This window comes from Sciurus carolinensis, chromosome 17 (assembly GCF_902686445.1).
Source record: "Sciurus carolinensis chromosome 17, mSciCar1.2, whole genome shotgun sequence".
In the NCBI taxonomy this organism is placed as follows: Eukaryota; Metazoa; Chordata; class Mammalia; order Rodentia; family Sciuridae; genus Sciurus; species Sciurus carolinensis.
The window spans coordinates 22,608,374-22,626,853 of record NC_062229.1 but is presented as its reverse complement, the minus strand read 5'-3'; the positions used below and the strand labels follow the sequence as shown (position 1 = coordinate 22,626,853).

The following is an 18,480-nucleotide window of genomic DNA, read 5'->3' as shown; positions in this document are numbered from 1 at the left end:
GCCCTCCTTTTCCCTTTTTAATTTGCCTGTGAACTTGGCGTCTTCCAAGTCCCCGGACTCAGAACTCTCGGGGCGGGGCCACGCCCAAGTACCCGCCCACCGCAGCACCACGGTGACGCCCTCTATGCAAATGAACCCTCCCCGCCCAATCAGCTCCCAGGGGCGGGGCCGCCCACTGGGAAGGCACCTGTGGCCGCCAGCGCCGGGATCTCTGTGTGGCAGCCGCGGGTCTGTGAGCGATTCCTGGGGCCCAGCAGGTGCGTTTCCTGGGGCCCAGCAGGTGCGTTTCGCGTCTGGTATGGTGGGGTCGAGACTCGCGCGCTGTCCTTTGAATGGCTTCTGCACTCTGGGCTGGGTTTGGAGGTCGGGTGTGCTGTGGTGCTTCCGAAAGTTTTGTGTGTGTGTCCAAGGAGTGTGCGTCAGAGGGGTTATGAATCCCAGAGGTTGTGGTTCGAGCATGAAGGTTGTTTCTGAGTTGTGTGTCTGAGAGTCGTGTGCCCGAGGGATTGTTTCTGAGAGTTTGTGTGTCCAGTGGGCGCGTGTCAGGTTTTGACGTGAGTTGGGGAGATTTGAGTTGAGTTGTGCGCAAACTGTGATGGCCTGAGTCCCTGTTATGTGTCTGAGTCCATATCTGAGATGCGCTGTGCCCCTCTGAGTGTGCATCAGCAAGATCCCTATGCACAACCCCATACAGATGTGCTCTCCGTGTCACAGTGAGAACATGGGTACAGAGCCCCAGAATGAGGGACCACAGCTGCCTGGGGGCCATCCTCTTCCCTTTGCCTCAAGACATTGGTACAGGAAAAAGAGTCACAGCCTTCTGAGGTTGTCAGCACATGACAAGCTGGTGGAGCATTACTTCACATTCATGGTCTCCCCTTGCTGTCTGTCTCACAGTTCAGGGCTGCAGATGTTGGCAACCCAGGCTCCTGGACACCTCAGACCCTGACAGACTGGAGAAGTCAGATATAACTGAGTTCTCATGCCTGGCCTGGCAGAGAATCTTCACTGAGGACAGTCAGGACCTTTGGACCCTTGGCATCTGGGGACAAGACTCTTGGAGTGAAGGAATTGGGTTCAAAAAATATCTAAACTTTGAAGGACCAGTGTTTGAGGTTTGATTCCAGAGGTCAGAAGAACTTCCTGAAAGGCCAGCCTTGTTTTCCTGACCCAGTCCTGTCACCTGCTGTTTATGAGGTGTGGAGCCAAATTTGGCCTCCAGAGAACAGAATTTTGGGACCCTTAGGGCTTTGGAGTTCTTACCCTCAAGAGCTGGAAGCTGGGTTTTTTGGGGTCGGGGGCGGAAGCAGGTAGATACACCCAGGCGTCTTGGAGAAACGATGGGGCCCAGCCTACTTCTCAGCCCTATGAAAGAACAAAACCAAGGGTGAGGGACACTGAAAATGGCTTCCCATCTTCATCTAGTGGTTTTATTTGCTTAAATCATTGCCAACCAGTGGATATCTAGAAAATGAAAATTAAGAGAAGAAAGCGAATTAAAATCATTGGAGGAAATATGAGTATAGACAAGTTGTGGGGGGGGTCAGCCTTCTGGAAGATTTGGAGCATGCGTGTACCAGGAGATAGATAGACCCCTTTAGGGGTCCCATTTCTCTGCTCCCAAAAGGACCTCCCTGGGTCTCCGTCTCTAGGACTTGTGCAAAAAATGTCCTGACATCCCCGAGTTGCAAGAATGAGTGTCTAGCCCCGCCACGGTGGTTCTGGATTGAACACTCAGTTCTGCTTCCAAGACTGGGCAGGGGCAGTGAGTTTGGGGTGTGGCAGTTTGACTCTTGTGTTCAGGCTTGAACAGGGGCCTGGGGGTCTTGCCATGTAGTCCTGGAAGAAAGCTCAACTCTGGTATAAAGAAGGATCATTGGCTTCACTTCATTGGGCCATTTGTGGGTCAGGCGGGTACAGTGTGGGCCTGCGCATACAGAAGGCACTCTGTCATAGGAAGTGCCATCTGAACTGTGACCAAGCAGAGGTGCCTAAGAGCCCCATCCAGGCCTGTCCTCACCCCACCCTTTACTAGGGGCTGTTCCCCTCCTGGTCTTGGTTCACCCAAAGTTACAGTAGAGGCCTGGGAAGGGAGCGATTGCAGTGGGGTGAAATCAGGAGTCCCCTCTGCTACCGACACAGGCCCACCTCATCTACTTCCGTGGGCTGCAGCCTGCCTGGTCCAGGCCCCACCATCTGCTGGAAGCTGTCCTGGCCTCTCCTCATGACAGCCATGAGGTCTTCTGAAAATCTTGAAGCAGACCACAGCCCTCACCTGCTCACACACCTTCCATAACTCCCCGTTGCTCTGCAGTGCTTTCCATCACTCTGCCCCCACGTTCCCCCTCAGCCTCTGTCTCCAACTGTCCTAGCCTCCCCCGCTCCTGGAACCTGCCCAGCATTCCCACCTTAGGACCTTTGCTGTGCTATTCCATCCACCAGGCAGGTTGTCGCCACATCCCTACATGGCTGGTGTCCTCTCATCCTTAAGACCACTCCTCCTCAGAAAGGCCCTCCTGAGTCCTCTGTCCAAAGCAGCTCCCTTCCCTGACACCTTCACAGTCCCTGCCTTTTGAATTTCATGCGCCCTCTCCCACACACGGTTACCTATCTATCATTGCCTCCCCCACCATACTGGCTGATGGGGGAGGCCAGTCTCTGTCTACCCCCTGTTCCTGGGTCCCTGACATTTCTGGGGGTAGACAGTAGGGACTGGGGATGCCCCAAAGTCACATCCCAGGGGTCCAGCTGGCTGCATCTTGGGGCTGCTAGGCTGTGGGCAGAATCCCTTCCGCCCAGCCCAGCACTGACAGATGTGCTAATTTCCCAAGCAGGGAGGCCTGGACCTCTGGGGATGAAATTCTGGGGCCCCACAGGGAGATCTTTCTCTGGAACAAAGAGAGGGAAATCTTGGGTTGTCCCTGCAGCTGCCACTGAGGCTCAGGGGACATTGCTGGGAGTCTTTGGTGGCCCCAATGTGGGACAGCAGGGTTAGGCTGAATGTGGGGTCTCTCCTGGCTCCTCAGGAAGGTAAGGATGGGTGGGAGGATCCTCAGTTTTCAGTGATCTTAATGAAGGAACAGGCCTTCTTGGCAGGTGAGCATGTCTGTGGCCAGCCAGGTTTGCAGTGGGTAACCTCTGGATGTGGTTTCCACCCAGGTTGAGTAGTGGGATCTCCAGAGGGTCAGTTACTTGGCCTGAGAGAAGTAGTAGCACTCTCTAATTGACTGTGGTACCATGAAAACTTTTCAGAGCAGGGATCTCAAACTGGTGGCGCACAGACCATATGGGATCTCAATTTGTTTTGTGGGCCATGAAAAGCAAACCAAGCATCTTGGGAGGCTGAGGCAGGAGGACCACAAGTTCAAAGCCAGCCTCAGCAACTTATGAGGCCCTAAGCAACTCAGCAAGACCCTGTCTCTAAATAAAGTATAAAAAGGCTGGGGATGTGGCTCAGTAATTAAGCACCTCTGAGATCAATCCCTGGCACCAAAAAGAAAAAGAAAACTGAGGGCTGGGGATGCAGCTCAGTGGTAGAGCTCTTGCCTAACTAGGGCAAGGCCCTGGGTTCCATCCCCAGCACCACAAAACAAACAATCAAACCTGAACAAGTTACCAATGCTTTTTCTGTTTGTTAAACAGCTGTTGCTCATTCATTCCAAGAAGGGTGATGGGGGACCTACAGTGCGCCAGGGGTTGGGGGGGCTCCATTCACCCTCACAGAACAGGACATGCCTGTGTGACCAGATGCTGGTCAAAGAAAGCAGCAAGAAACACAAAAAACCATCAGGTGTATAATCCCAGCTACCTGGAAGGATGAGACAGGAGGATCACAAGTATGACGCCAGCCTGGGCAATTTAGCCAGACTCTGTCTCAAAATAAAATAAAAAGGGAGCTGGGGATGTGGCTCAGTGGTAGAGCACTTACTTGCCTCGCATGTGCAAAGGCCCTGGGTTCCATCCCCAGCACCACAGGGAAGAAAAAAAAAAAGTCCTGTAGGGTGAAGAACTGCAGGTTGAGTTGAATCCCACCTGGGGTGCTTTTAGGAGGAGGGATTTCTGCAGTAGTGCCTCAGACCTGGGGAGACCTGAGTACAATATTCAGAGGGAAGGCACGGCCCGGGCAAAGGGAAAGTAATGGGAATGTGGCAGGTCTGTTTGGGGCTGGTGTGTCAGGTGCCCAAAAAGGAGCAGAAGGTCAGCTGAGGTTGGGAGAGAGGCAGATGGGTGCTTGGGAAGTTTACTGGGGCCTTCTACACATGGGGAAACTAAGGTTCCAAAAATGTCAAAAATGAGCATGTGGTGGAGTCAGGACTGGAACCCTGGGCTAGGGTTGTGGCTCTGCATGCAAGAGACCCTGGGCTCAGTCCCCAACACAGGCCTAGAGTCATAGCTCAGTGGTGGAGTGCTTCCCTAGCCTGCACATGACGCTGGGTCCCATCCCTGGCACTGCAGATTAATAAACAAGTCCTATATACAGAAGGAAAAAAAAAGTTTGAAACCTGGACTGGCTGGCCCGTAGCCCCAGCTCTGAGCTCTCTGCACATGGCCACACTGGGCTCCTGGGGCAGAGTCTAAGTCCTGCTTACTGCGGGTTCTTGCCCCTCCAGCAGGAGCAGGCCAGGGGAGGAGACTGGGGTGTCAGTTTCCCTATGAATACATATGGGCTCCAGGACCCCGTGCGGCCTTCTCCAGCTTGAACGTTCTGGGATTCTGGGATTGAGAGTCCCTACCCTCAGACCTCAGCCCTCTGCCTGAAGAAGAGAGCCAGAGGCAATGAGCAGGGATGGGGAGGCCCACCTGTGTCTGGGTCCTGGGAGACCAGCATGGATTTTAGGGGTCTGTGTTGGGGAGAGTCTGAATGTGTCTGGAGGTCTGCATGTTGTTGGGGGATCTGTGTGTCAGGGGTCTGCCTGCATTTGGGGAGCGCTGTATGTCTGGGGGTCTGTTATATTTGGGGGTTTGATTTATTGGAGGGTTCTATGTATGTCTGGGGTCTGCACGTGCAAAGAGATCTGAGTATGTTTTGGGGATTTGTGTTTGGAAAACTGCGTCAGTTGGTGGTGGGTCTGTGTAGCGTGAGCTGTATGTGTTTTGAGGATTTTTTTTTTTGTAATGGGGATTTAACCCCGGGGCGTTCTACCACTGAGTTATATCCCCAGCACCACCCCCCCTTTTAACATCTTTTGTTTTAGTTATAGGTGGACACAATACCTTTATTTTATTTTTATGTGGTGCGGAAGATTGAACCCAGGGTCTCACGCATGCTAAATGAGGGTTCTACCACTGAGTCGCAACCCCAGCCCTCCCCAGTCCTTTTTAATTTTTATTTTGAGATAGAGTCTTGCTAAGTTTCCCAGGCTGGCCACTTACAAATCAGATTTGCGATACTCCTGCCTCAGCCTCCCAAGTCCCTCTTGAGTGGCTGGGATTAAAGATGAAAGAAACCACATCTGGCTTGACTTATGTAGGCAGAAGTCAGCAGGTGTTTGGGGATAACAGTGTTTGGGGGATCCGTTGTTTCGGCATCTGTAAATTCTGAGGGGCTCTGCGTGTGTTTGGGGGTCTCCTTTTGTCAAGAAATCTCCCCCCATTCTGTCCAGACGGAGGAATGAGCTTTCTCCCTGCCCCCCACCCCACCCCACTGCTTGAGGTCCTCACTCTGCTCTGGACCCTAGAGGGGCTGAGGAAGAGTCACCCCAAGGCCTCCTGGAAGGAGTCACGCCCAGTGACCAGAAAGTAGCCCAGACTCTCCCCATTTTCTGGGGAAGGAAACTGAGGCTGCTGGGGAAGCGCTGGTCTCCCCAAGGGCACCTGCGGAGCTATGCTGACCGCTGTGGGCTGGTCCAGGCCCCCGGGTCACCCACAGTGCTCCCCCACGCAGCCGGGCAGCATCCCCCTGGGTTCCCAGGGGAGGAGGCGGGTCCAGGGCTCTGGCTGGGGAGGGAGGGTCGCCGCCGGCAGCTGGGGTCGGAGCTGCTCTGGCCCCCAAGAGAGGGGAGGGGGGGTCCTGGCTTTCCAAGGGGCTCTTCCTGTCGCCCGTAATGAGGTACTTGGGGAGCAGGTGATGAAACCGCTGCTGGGGTTGCGTGAGGCGGGGCCGCAGGCCTGATTCGCTGCGGCGGCGGGAGCAGCGCCCCCTCCCCGCTCCGCCGCGTCCCGCGGGCCCGCGCCTCCCCCCGCCACCCACCTGCCTCTCACTTCTCCTTTCCCGGCCTGGGTCCCCGCCGAGCTGCGGTCTTCTCGCGGGCTCCAGGGTCTGGCAGAGTGACTCTGCCATTCATCCCCCCATTAAATCCCCACTGGGGGCCGAGAAGGGGAACTGGACGCGCGCCTGATCTGTGCTCTCAAACCCTCGCTGCAAAGCCTCTGAGGTCAGGATCCTGTGACCCATTTTATGGGGGAGGAAGTGGGGGATTGATGCAGCCAAGGGTGTCACTGTGGCCTTGCGAGACAGCACGCTGACTCAGCGTCCCAAGTTTCCAAAACTGGCTTCTGGGAAGGAAGGAGACAAGGTCAAGAGACCCGCCCCTCCTCCCCACCTCCTCCCCAGCTGATGGGAGAAGGATTCGTACCCTCCTTCACAGGTGAGAACACTGAGCCCTGCCTCGAGAAGAGGCCGAAGGTGAAGGGTCAGTGGCAGGGTGGGATTCCTTCCAGCACCCTCCAGTCTCCATCACTTGGGGATACCTGGTCAAACTAGGAAGGTGACAGTCTATGGCCTGAAGAATCTCAGGGTGTTTGTTGATTGACTTCATAATCGCAGATACTACCACAGAGGATTTATGATGTTCCAGGTGCTCATGAGATCTTCCTTCATCCTCCCAGATCCCCACCCCACAACAGTGCTCAAGCCTGGACCCCTGAAGCTTCTCTCCTTCTTCAGGCCTGTGCTTCCAACTCTTCCTTTGGTCAACAAACCTTCCATTCATTGTTGCCCACCTACGGACCCTACTCCTATCCGGGCTGCATGTCTCCCAGCAGGACCTCTGCCCAGCCTGTCCCTATCACCTTACTCCTGCCTGGACAGACCGTGGTCCCCATGGCAGCCATGAGCAGGAGCAGTGGGCTTTAAATATGTGAGTGTGTGTGTGTGTGTGTGTGTGTGTGTGTTACATGGAACCCAGGACCTCAAGGCAGGTGCTATACAATCGAACTACATTCCCACCGCAAAAAAAAATCTTTTGGTTAAAATAAATCACACTAAGAAAAATGTACACATCACTTAAGTAGTGCTCAATATATTTGCACACACCAGACACATCTGCACACTAAGACCCCAGATCAGAAAGCAGCACATTCCCAGCCCCCAAGGATTTCCACCTTGGGTCACTGCCCTGGGTAGCCACTGTGCTGCTATTCATCGCTAGAGGACGAATTTTGACTGTTTTAGAACTTTGTGTAAATAGGATTCCACTGCACAACCCTGTATTGTTAGTAAAGTTGGTTCAGATTCACCACATAGTCTCATGAAGCTAGAGTGCATACTGTTTCTGTGCTGGGTCACGGTTCATCCTAGACTCTACCAGAAAATATTTATTGATTCTCCTGTTGAGGACATTTGGGTCATTTCCAGTATGGGGCTGTGATGCATAAATTTGATGATTCTTGTTCTCTGGTACAATATGGACCCATTTCTCTTGGGTGAATACTGAGGAGAGGGTCATAGTGGAGGCCTCTGTTCAGATTAAATATATACCTGATAGGTTTCCAAGTAGTTTTACCTCTTTCCACTCCCAAGACGTGAGAGCCAGAGGAACTTCTTTTCTCCCTCAGAGGAACCTTTTAAAACTCTAAAAAGGGTTGAGGTATAGCTCTGTGGTAGGGCATGTGTTTAGCACGTGTGGGGTCCTGGTTTCGACCACAACTAAAAGAAAAAGAAAAACACAAAACTCCCCTTCCCCCAAACTCTGGCTCCCCATTGCCCTGAGTGAAGCCCACTCTCCTCACTGTGGCCCGTGGGGACCCTATGTGTTGTGACCACTGCAAACCTTATCATTCCCACCCCCCTCCTTCCTCCCCTCTGGCACACAGCCTTCTTTGACTCACTCCTTATCACCCCCAGGTCTTTGCCCTTGCAGTTTGTCCTGCCCGGACCCTTTTTCCCCCAGGTCCACGACTGATTTATCCCTTTCTTGGTTGTCTCTTTCTGATGCTTTGTGTCTCAGTTCAAATGGGATCACCTGCTGTCCCTGGCAATTGTAACCCCTATCATGGTCAGTATTTTCCTTTTTAGATTTACTCAGTTTTTTTTTTTTTAGGGGTTGGGGGTACTGGGGATTGAACTCAGGGGCACTCAACCATTGAGCCACATCCCCAACCCTATTTTATATTTTATTTAGAGACAGGGTATCACTGAGTTGCTTAGACCTCGCTAAGTTGCTGAGACTGGCTTTGAACTCATGATCCTCCTGCCTCAGCCTCCCGAGCTGCTGGGATTACAGGCAGGTACCACCTCGCCCAGCTAGATTTACTCAGGTTTTAACATAAAGGAGTTTCATAGTTTCATTAAATGACTTGAGCAACTCCCATCTATTTCAAAAGTCTACATTAATTCAAATAACATTGAATTCTCCTGTGCATTGGAGTTCAATAAACAGTCATAAAACCATCTGGGCCTGGTGCCTTTTTAAAATTTTTTTTTCCTTTTTTAAGGTGAAGTTTCTCTATGTTGTTCAGGTTGTCCTCAAACTCCTGGACTCAATCCATCCTTCCCCTTCAGCCTGGGGATAGCTGAGACTACAGGTGTGTGCCACCAGACCTGGCTGAGGCTTTTTTCTTTGTTCTTTTGGCAGTACTGGGGGTTGAACCCAGGGCCTTACACATGGCTGATGCTGTTTTTAAGGAGAGGTCTCAAGTCAGTTTTTGTACCTTCTATGGTTGTTGTTCTACTTAATCTTTCTACTTCTTTTAAGGTCAGCCTAGCTCGGGGTTAGCACAGAGGATACTCAGTGCTAAGTATGAGGGTACAAAGAAAGGGGTGAGGAGGGGCTGGGCGATCGGCTTCAATGCCCGGTCCCTGCTCATCTGCCCAGGCCCCTGTCCAGCCTCTGCCTCAGGCACAGCTGCCTGCTTCCTCCCCTGAGATGCCCTGGCACCCAGTCCTTTCTTCCCTACTCAATCCCCAGGTCAGTGGCCCCACTCCCTACCTCTGTGCCAGGCAGAAGCCCGGGGCTCTCTGCTTTCTGGCTGGAAGAGAGGGGGAGGGTGTGCATGTGCAGAAGAGGCCTCCTCAACCTCAGCTTCCCCCTCGTGCCCGGCACACTCAGCATGTGCCACCACCTCCCCCCAGAAGTTCCGATCACGCCAACATCTGGAGAATGGGCCACCAGGGTCTGTCTGGGACTCAGGAGGGGATTTGCATGTGAGTACAAATATATATGCACACCCTAGGCCCTCCGCCTCCGCGTTCCTTGGCTGGCCCTTCACACCTGGGCCCTAGACAAGGCCATGCTGAGTGACTGGATTTGCATGCGCATGTATTTCTGGGCAGGGTATCAGCTGGGGGCTCTAAGAGGAAGTTGTTGAGGGAAACTGGCTGTGTGTGGGGTCAGTCATGTTTCTCTTGACCTGCTCCCGTCTCACCAAATCTTCTTGATCACTTCTGGGGCTAATCCAGGGGGGCTGCTAGTCTGGGAGAGACAAAGCTGGATAGGTGTACCCCCAGCACAACGGGGTCAGAACTGGAGGGGAAGGCTGTGGACTGTGGGAGTTCAGAATGGCAAGGAAGTCTTCCTGGAGAAGTGGGTTTTGGGGCTGGGTTTTGAAGTGTGAATAGGAGTTGCCCAGGTGAAGAAGGGACAAAGAGCCTTCTAGGCTGAGATACTTACTGAAGGGAGAGTGAGAAGGGCAGAAACTGATTTGGGCAGGGGCTTTGAATGTCAGGCTGAATGCTGGAACTGGCTCATGAGCACAGTGTGGAGTTATGGAGACAACATGATCCAGAGCTGTTTTGGGTTGATTCCTCAGGGTCCAAAGTGGGTTGACTCTTGGGTGATGGGGGAGTTCCAGGTCATTGGGGGCCAAGAGAATTAAACTCATGCATGAGCCCAGTGTATCTGTCAGGCCTGGCTTTGGGGAAGGCAGAAGGCTCAAAGGACCCTGGAGGACAATGACTTAAAGTACAAAGCACTGAAGGAGTCCCACCCCAGACAGGTGCACCCCTGACCTCCCCTCCCCCTCCAGCCATCTCCAACCCTGTCCCCAGCAGTTCTGCTCCCCATGACAGCCACGGGCTGAGTTTTAAAATGATAAATCAAGCTGAATATGGTGGTGGCATGTTCCTGCAGTGCCGGCTACTTAGGAGACTGAGGCAGGAGGATCACTTGAGCCCAAGAGTTCGAAGCCAGGCTGAGTAATATAATGAGACCTTGTTTCAAAAACTAAAAGAAGGGGCTGGGGCTGAATGGCAGAGAACTTGCCTAGCACATGTGAGGCACTGGGTTTGATCCTCAGCACAGTACAAAAATAAATAAATAAAAGAAAGGCATGCTGACCACCTACACACAAAATTAAAAGAAAGAAAACTGAAATAAAATATCCGGGCTCATTGATACATGCCTGTAGTCCCAGTGACTTGGGAGCCTAAATCAGGAGGACTCAAGTTCCAGGCCAACTGCAGTAACTTAGCAAAATCCTGTCTCAAAATTAAAAAAAAAAAAAAAAAAAAAAATTGCCAGGCATGCCTGTAATCCCAACGACTCTGGAGGCTGAGGCAGGAGGATCACGAGTTCAAAGCCAGCCTCGGCAAAAGCAAGGCACTAAGCAACTCAGTGAGACCCTGTCCCTAAATAAAATACAAAATAGGGCAGGGGATGTGGCTCAGTGGTTGAGTGCCCCTGAGTTCAATCCCTGGTACCCTGCCAAAAGTTTTTTAAAAAAAAGTTAAAAAGGTCTGGGGATGTAGCTCAGTGATAAAGTACCCCGTGCCAACAAATAAATAAATAAGAAGTCAAGGCCTATCCTGTCTTTGCACAAAACCCTCGGTAGTTCTCAATGGCTCCTAGACCGGAACTCGCTCGGCTCAGAAGGCTCTGCCTCACTCCAGCCTCTGCAGTTTCTCATTCCTCTTTAGGCCCTGCACCTGCTGTTCCTTCTGCCTGGAACTCACTTCCTGTCTCTGCTCTGGGGTCTCTGTTCCCAGAGACTCCCCAGTTTCCTGGCTTCTGAGGCTCCTCTGCCATTGAACTTCTCCCTGGCCATGGTGTCTGTGTCTTGATGACAAACTGAGAAGGGTCTGGCGTCAGGTCTTTCAAGCCCAAGTGACTCAGGTCCAGAGCCCAGTCTGGGCCCTGCTCTCAGGGGACCCTGGGTGTAGGGGGCATTTCCGGAGTCATCTTGGCACTAGAACCTCCGGGCCAGTGCCCCCCTTCAGCCTCCAGGGACCTTCTAGGGTTGGGGCAACACATCCCAGCCGTGGGAACGCGCCTGATTCCGGCCAGGGATTAAAATTAGCCCTGGTGGTTAAATTTAGCAGTAAAACTTGAGCTGGGGGGGCCTGGCTGCCAGCCCCAGCTCTACATAGAGGTAATGGCTCTGGGGACGGAGGGTGCTGTGTTCCCGGGTCACTCAGTGGGCCACACATGCCAGCCGAGGCGTCTTACACTTATGGGCTGGATACCCAGGCCAGACTCTGGTCATTTTTCTGTTTTTCCTTTTCTTTTTTTCTCTCTTTCTTTTTTTTCTTTCCTTCCTCCCTCCCTCCCTCCCTCCTTCCCTCCTTCCCTCCCTTTGTTCTTTCCTTCCTTCCTTCTCTCTCTTTCTCTCTCTCTCTCTCACTCACTCTTTCTCTTTCTTTGTATGGGGTCTCACTATGTCACTGTGTTGCCCAGGCTGGCCTTGAACTTCTGGGCTCAAGTGATCCTCCTGTTTCAGCCTCCAAACTACCCAGGACTATAGGAATACACCACTGCACTGGGCCAGAATCTGATTTTGCGGGGGATGGGGCACCAGGGAGTAAGCACTCGACTACTGAGCTACATCCCCAGCCTAGGATCTGAATTTGGGGTGGAGGGAATACTAGAGATTGAACCCAGGGGTGTTCTACACCTGAGCTACATCCCCAGCCCTTTTAATCCTTTTAAATTTTGAGACAGGGTCTCACTAAGTAGCCGAGGCTGCCTTCTTCCTGCCTCAGCCTCCTGAGTTGCTGGAATTACAGGTGTGCATCACTGTGCCTGGTTAGGATCTGAATTTCTTAAGAGCTTATCACCAGGCCTAGTGTGGGCCCATCCCAGGGGCTGTTACCTGCCCCATTCACAGAGCAGCAGACTGAGACCTGGGGAAAGGCCTCCTATCCCGAGGGCCCCACCAAGTGTCTGAGGCTGGCTGAGCTGTGTGCAGGCCTGCATGACCCTGGGGAGACCACTTGCCTGAAGCCTCCTGCCACAGACACCTGTGACATGGGAGAGACACAACACAGTTAACAGAGGGGGCTGTCCCTTTGGGAACTTGGGGGCCTAGGGTGGTTGTCCAGCAGGGTGCGTAACTAATTATGTGTGGCAACGTGATTCCTTTGATCTACCAAGTCCTGCATGAGGGTTGCCCGGGGCCGGCAGAGCCCATCACGTTGTGTCCCTGTAGCCCAGCAGCTGCCCCTGTCTGGCCAAGATCTCCATGAAGGAGATCTAGGTTTCTCCTAAGTTCCAAGATCACAGTCTGAGGATTCCAAGCCAGAAGCAAGGGTGCTTCACCACTGAGTTACATCCCCAGGCCTTTTCAATTTTTATTTTTGAGACAGGGTGTCGCCAAGGTACTAAGGCTGGCCTCAAACTTGTTAGCCTCCCTCCTCAGCCTCCCAAGTAGCTTGAATGAGAGGCACACTCCCCTGTACCTGGCTCTGTTATTCTTTTTCTTCTTCTTCTTCTTTTACACTGAGCTACATCCCCAGCCCTTTTATAATTTTTTGACACAGTGTCTCACTAAGTTGCTGAGGGCATGGCTAAGTTGCTGAGGCTGGCCTCAAACTTGCAATCCTTCTGTCTCACCTTCCCAAGTCACTGGGGTTACAGCTGCACACCATGTGCCACCAGCTATTCTTAAAATATTTTTCATACATGAGGTGCTAGGTTTACTCCCCAGCATGCATACACACACACACACAGAGAAAGAGATATTGATTTTCCTTTATAAAGAACTAATCAAAGGGCTGGTGGTGTATCTCAGTGGTCACGTACTTGCCTAGCATGGGCAAAGTCCTCAGTTCCATACCCAGCACTGCAAAAGCAAACAAACAAATAATACATAAATAAATGTGTTTTCTTGTAAATACAGCCCTGGCTCTTGCAGGCGGGCATGCTGTTGTGAGACTGAAGCTGAGACTGTCCGGTGTGTGGCCCGGTCCCCCGAGGGTCAGCTCAGTGTGCATGAAGGCGCTGCGGTTCTGTGTTCTCACTTTCAGGAGCTCGGGATTATGGGTTCTATGGTTGTTTGCTAAGTGCTGCTGGTGCTGGCATTGGATGCCCTCCAACCAGGCCTGCAGGACGTTTTGGCTATTGCTGTTATTCATACAGCACCTGCTCCGTGCCAGGCAGGTCTGACTGCCTCACATGGCTTAACTCACATTCTCTCTCAGCAGCACCGGGCAATGCACACCACTGCACAGATGGGCAGACTGAGCCCCGGGAGGTCAGCTCTTCAGGGTGTCGTTTTAAACCTCAGGGCAGGAGCCTCTGTACTTGCTTTTCTGTCCTTGGTCAATCTTCTCCTTGTGGGTGTGAATGTGTTTATTGAGCATCTACTACATTCGAGGCTGCTCACAGGCAGGGGTGCTGGGGCCTGCCTTAATTTTCCTCCTCATCTTTCCCTTAGCACCTGGCAGGGGCAGACAGAGGACAGGACGGAGGCTGGGTTTCCCCTCCCCATTTTCCACCTACCCACTCTGTCCTCCCCGCCTTCTCCCCCAGATCAAGTTCACTCTGCTCAGCCTGGGGTCATGGGGAGGAAGAAAATCCAGATCTCACGCATTCTGGACCAGAGGAATCGGCAGGTAAGCTTACTGGCTTGGAGTGGTGGTTGAGGGAAAGGCGTTCCTGGAAGGGGGCACAGTCTGAGCAAAGCCCTGCCGTTTGGGGGACCTGCAGGGAGAGGAGGAGGTGTCAGGAGCCTTGACGCACCCTCAGGAGTTTGAGACGGAGTATTTGCCCAGTTTCCTGACCATTTCTTTGTTTAGTCTCCCTAATGACTGGAGCCGGGTCATACCGGGGATGGAGCTGGACACAGGCACTCTCAACTCAGAGGGCAGCCCAGAGAAAAAGTGGGGGCTCTGTTTGGGAGGCCAAGGAAAACTTGCCAAAGAGGAGGGGATATCTGGGTTGACTTCTGAAGCACCGGCAGGAGTTTGCCAGGGTGAGAAGTTAAAGCGAGCCGCACCGCCAGGAGGAGCACGCGGGGCACGCGGGAGGCCAAGGCGGGAGGACTGCAAGGTCAAGGCCAGCCTGGAAAACTTAGCAAGACTCTGTCTCAGAATAAAATAGGAAGGCTGGGGATGTGGCTCATAGTAAAGAGCCCCGGGCTTCAATCCCAGTGCTGGAGCAGCCAGTGGGGAAGAACCCCTGGAAAAGCATGGACGCTCCAAGCATTGTCAACGACCTGTTAGGTCCCTGCCTTCCCCCGCACTGCTGCACATCCTGATCCTTTGCCTCTCTCCCCTGCTCCTGTGGGTCCTGGGTCCAGGTGACTTTCACCAAGCGGAAGTTTGGGCTGATGAAGAAGGCCTACGAGCTGAGCGTGCTCTGTGACTGCGAGATCGCCCTCATCATCTTCAACAGCGCCAACCGCCTCTTCCAGTACGCCAGCACCGACATGGACCGCGTGCTGCTCAAGTACACAGAGTACAGCGAGCCCCACGAGAGCCGCACCAACACCGACATCCTCGAGGTACCTCGGGGCCCTCCTCCCTGGCCCCAAGAAGCCCAGTGCACCCTGCTGTCCCAGAGCCCAGGGACTCTAGGCTTGCCCAACAGACAAGCGTTGCAATCCGGCCTTGCCGCTCATAGAACCGGTTTTGGGGTAATGGAGGGCACCCTCAAGGGGTAGCTGCCTGGATCATAGAAATAAAGAACACGCGGGGCGTGGTGCTGCACACCTGGAATCCCAGCTACTTGGAGGCTGAGGTGGGAGGTCATGGGTTTTAGGCCAGGCTTAACAACCTAATGAGACCCTACTGCAAGATAAAAGGGGGCTGGGGATGTAGCTCAGTGGTAGAGAGCTTGCCTAGCATGTTCGAGGTCCTGGGTTCCATCCCCAGCACCACACACGAAGGGAAAGGCACACTGAGGAGTAAGCCTGCCTCACGTAGGCTCAGCAGTCTTTAAAAAACTTTTCTCTTCGTTGTAGATGCACACAATACCTTTGCTTTATTTACTTTTATGTGGTGCTGAGGATTGAACCCAGCACCCAGCATGCTAGGCGAGTGCTTTACCATTGAGCCACCACCCCAGTCCCTCAGCAGTTCTGATCTGAGCTGCTGTGTCCTCAGGAGAAAGAGACCAGAGCAGCTTTTGCAGGAGGTGGCTTAGTCCCCACACCTGCCAGGCAGGGCAGGCAACATCACTTTCCCTGTCAGTGTGAAGGTGTTCACCCAGCAAAGGTAGCTAGAGCCCCGGAACTGGAGGGAGCAGCAGGTTGCCCTGCACCTGGGGTTGGGGGCGGGCAGTGTTCCATGAGGGGGCGAAGCTGGCAAAGGAGAGGCGGGACCCAGAGTGTGCAGGTCTCTGGTCCCAGGGGAGACCAGCTCAGTTAAGCCCATAAGGCCCTCTGGAGTTCAGTCTCCTGACATGTATTAAACCCCACTGCATGTGGGAGCAAAATGGAAGCGACCACGTGGAGTTCAGGACTAAATTAGGGCAGCACCAGGAAGCCTGGGTGATCTCGGCCCTACGGTGTGACCTAGGTGGGTCCTTGACCTCTCTGGACCCTTCCTTAAACACAGCTGGAACTCACTAAATGGTAACTCACCAGGGTCTTAATCAATGGGGTTGGGCTGGAGTGGGCCATGACTGCCTTCTGCCCCTCCCACAGAGCTGAGTGGGGAAGGTCTGTCCTCTCTCCATAGAACTGTTTTTCCTTCCTGGGGTAGGGGGCAAAGGTCCATCCTGTTGTCTCCTGTCCCCATAGACATTGAAGCGGAGGGGCGTGGGACTTGATGGGCCGGAGCTGGAGCCAGAAGAGGGACCTGAAGGCCCAGGAGAAAAGCTGAGAAGGCTGGCAGGTGAAGGAGGTGACCCAGCCTTGCCCCGGCCCCGGCTCTATGTAAGTGACCATCTGCCCCACTGAATGGGCCCTTCCCCACTGAGGCTCAAGTGGTGGAGACTGAGATACAGAGAGGGACCTAGAGAGCCAGGGAACCTGGAGTTTGGAGCCAGGTCTCTGCCTTGGGTGGGAAGGGGAAGCTTCCTCAAGGAATGAGCATTGTAGCTGGGGCTTTGAAGGATGAGCAGGAGTTCAATAGGCAAACAGTTCCTTCCTTCTTTATTTCTTTGATTCATCAAATACCCTCTCTGTGCCAACTCAAGCCTGAGTGAGAGGCCTCAGCTCTGGACCTAGCAGTTGAAGAGAAAATAAGCCAGACACGGGCTTCTCCCCTCTGGGAACAGGCCAGCGGGGACCAGGTGGGCTTGTGGAGGGAGTCAGACGGGAAGGCTTCCTGAAGGTAGAGTGGTCTGGGTACCCCACATCCACACCATCCTTCCACTCATCTGCCTCTCTGCCCACAGCCGGCAGCACCCACTATGCCCAGCCCGGACATGGTGTACGGGGCCCTGCCCCCACCAGGCTGTGATCCCAGTGGGCTTGGGGAAGCCCTGCCTGCCCAGAGCCGCCCGTCTCCCTTCCGACCAGCAGCCCCCAAAGCTGGGCCCCCAGGTGAGCATGGGACATAGACCTGGAGCAGGGAGTCTGAGGGGGGTTGTGGGCCTGGATCTTGGCTCTGGCTTTGCCTGACTGTGTGCATCACCTCTAAGCCTCAGACTTTAGTTGATGGCATGACCCACCTTCCCGCCCTCTGGGGGTTCCTCCTTCCCAGGTCTGGCGCACCCTCTCTTCTCACCAAGCCACCTCACTAGCAAGACACCACCCCCGCTGTACCTGGCAGCAGATGGGCGGAGGCCAGACCTGCCTGGTGGCCTGGCTGGGGCCCGAGGGGGTCTGAGCACCTCGGTGAGTGAGGGGAGGAAGGCAGGGGTTGATGGGGGCAGGCAGGGTGGCCAGGGAGTGGGCCTCAGTGTCCCCTTCACCTTCTCTCTCCACAGAGAAGCCTCTATGGTAGTCTGCAGAGCCCCAGCGCCACTGCGGCCCCAGGACCCCCTCTGAGCAGCTTCCCTTTCCTTCCTGCAGGACCCCCAGGTACCCCCCACTCTCCTCCTCTGGGAAATGTCCACATACCTACCTGCTGAAAACTGGCTTGTAGGGTCAGCGCAGCTTGGGTAAGGGGCTCAGAGAGAAGTCTCCTGTCTCAGGCTGCCCCTCCTGCCCACCAGAATATAGCTTGGGAGACCCCCCGCCGCCCCCTGGCTTGCTGCAGTCCCCCACCCTGACTCCTTGGCAGTCCTCAAGAGGGGATGGGCCCCCAGCCGCGCCTGCACAGCCCGGGTAAGTACCCCGATTCCTCCTCCAGAGTTGGGCTTCATCGTGGGGCCGGTCCAGGTCCTCTAGGCACTGCCGACCCCTGGTGGCTGTCCGGTGTACTGCGTTCAGTTCACGGTCGGTGGGCGGCTATTTTGGAGGTCCCCCGAGGGCTGGCCGCCCCCTTCTTTCCCAGGGTCCTCCTGCCGATCCTTGGCCCGCGCCGTGCCACCCCCCTGGCTTCCCTTCCTTCCTCGATGGAGGAGCTCAAGGCTTGTCTCTCTCTCCCTTCCTGCAGCGGGGGCCGCAGCCTGGGCGAGGAGGGCCCTCCCACCCGCGGCGCCTCTCCTCCAACCCCCGCCGTCAGCATCAAGTCTGAGCGCCTCTCGCCGGCCCCCGGGGGCCCGGGCGACTTTCCCAAGACCTTCCCCTACCCCCTGCTCCTTGCTCGGCCCCTGGTAGAGCCCCTGCGGCCCGGGCCCTCCCTGCGACGGCTGCCCTCCGCCGACAGCTGGCCCCGGTAACGGACCCAAGGGTAGTATGGCCCAGCCAGTGGAGAGCAGTCTCCCTCGGGCCTCCGCAGATCAGATCCAGCTGTCACTGGCCGCCTCCATGGTGGGGGTCCCGAGGGGGACGTCTGGATTCAGATCCACCGTCCAGGGTCTCCTACCCCCTTCCTGTTTGTGATCCACCAATAAAACGCACGTGGTATCTGTAGACTAGAGTGTTCTGTGGCTGCTCAGAACCCCACTCCTCCCCGGGGGGGTTTCCCACCCCATCCCCAGTGGTACCATTCCTGCCTCATCTAGGGTTGGGGTCTCTCCTGCAGGAGAGGAAGAGTCAAGGGCCCACGGTGTACCCCTGGGGAGGAGCCGCGGAGAGCTGGGGACAGGAGCACACAGGAGTCCTGCAGGGAGC

At 54.5% G+C, this 18,480-nt stretch overlaps 1 protein-coding gene across 2 annotated transcripts; it reads left to right on the top strand.

Moving 5' to 3' along the window:
- The first annotated feature begins 228 nt into the window (after positions 1–228).
- On the top strand, positions 229–18,250 carry Mef2b (myocyte enhancer factor 2B). Of its 2 annotated transcripts, none has more exons than XM_047532099.1 (9): positions 229–257; positions 13,905–13,987; positions 14,674–14,877; positions 16,117–16,251; positions 16,716–16,863; positions 17,024–17,157; positions 17,250–17,343; positions 17,478–17,589; positions 17,861–18,250. In XM_047532099.1, the coding sequence occupies exons 2-9, from the start codon at positions 13,934–13,936 to the stop codon at positions 18,084–18,086; spliced, it is 1,107 nt and encodes a 368-aa protein (XP_047388055.1). In that variant the 5' UTR covers positions 229–257; positions 13,905–13,933; the 3' UTR covers positions 18,087–18,250. The 2 variants fall into 2 exon arrangements, with proteins under 2 accessions (XP_047388055.1, XP_047388054.1); XM_047532098.1 differs by having other exon boundaries at positions 230–280.
- The last annotated feature ends 230 nt before the right edge of the window (positions 18,251–18,480 follow it).

Coding starts and splice junctions, on each gene's coding strand:
- Mef2b (XM_047532099.1), top strand. CDS start 13,934: ATGGGGAGGAAGAAAATCCAGATCTCACGCATTCTGGACCAGAGGAAT. Junction 14,878..16,116: donor CCAACACCGACATCCTCGAG/GTACCTCGGGGC, acceptor CTGTCCCCATAG/ACATTGAAGCGGAGGGGCGT. Junction 16,864..17,023: donor CCCCAAAGCTGGGCCCCCAG/GTGAGCATGGGA, acceptor CCTCCTTCCCAG/GTCTGGCGCACCCTCTCTTC.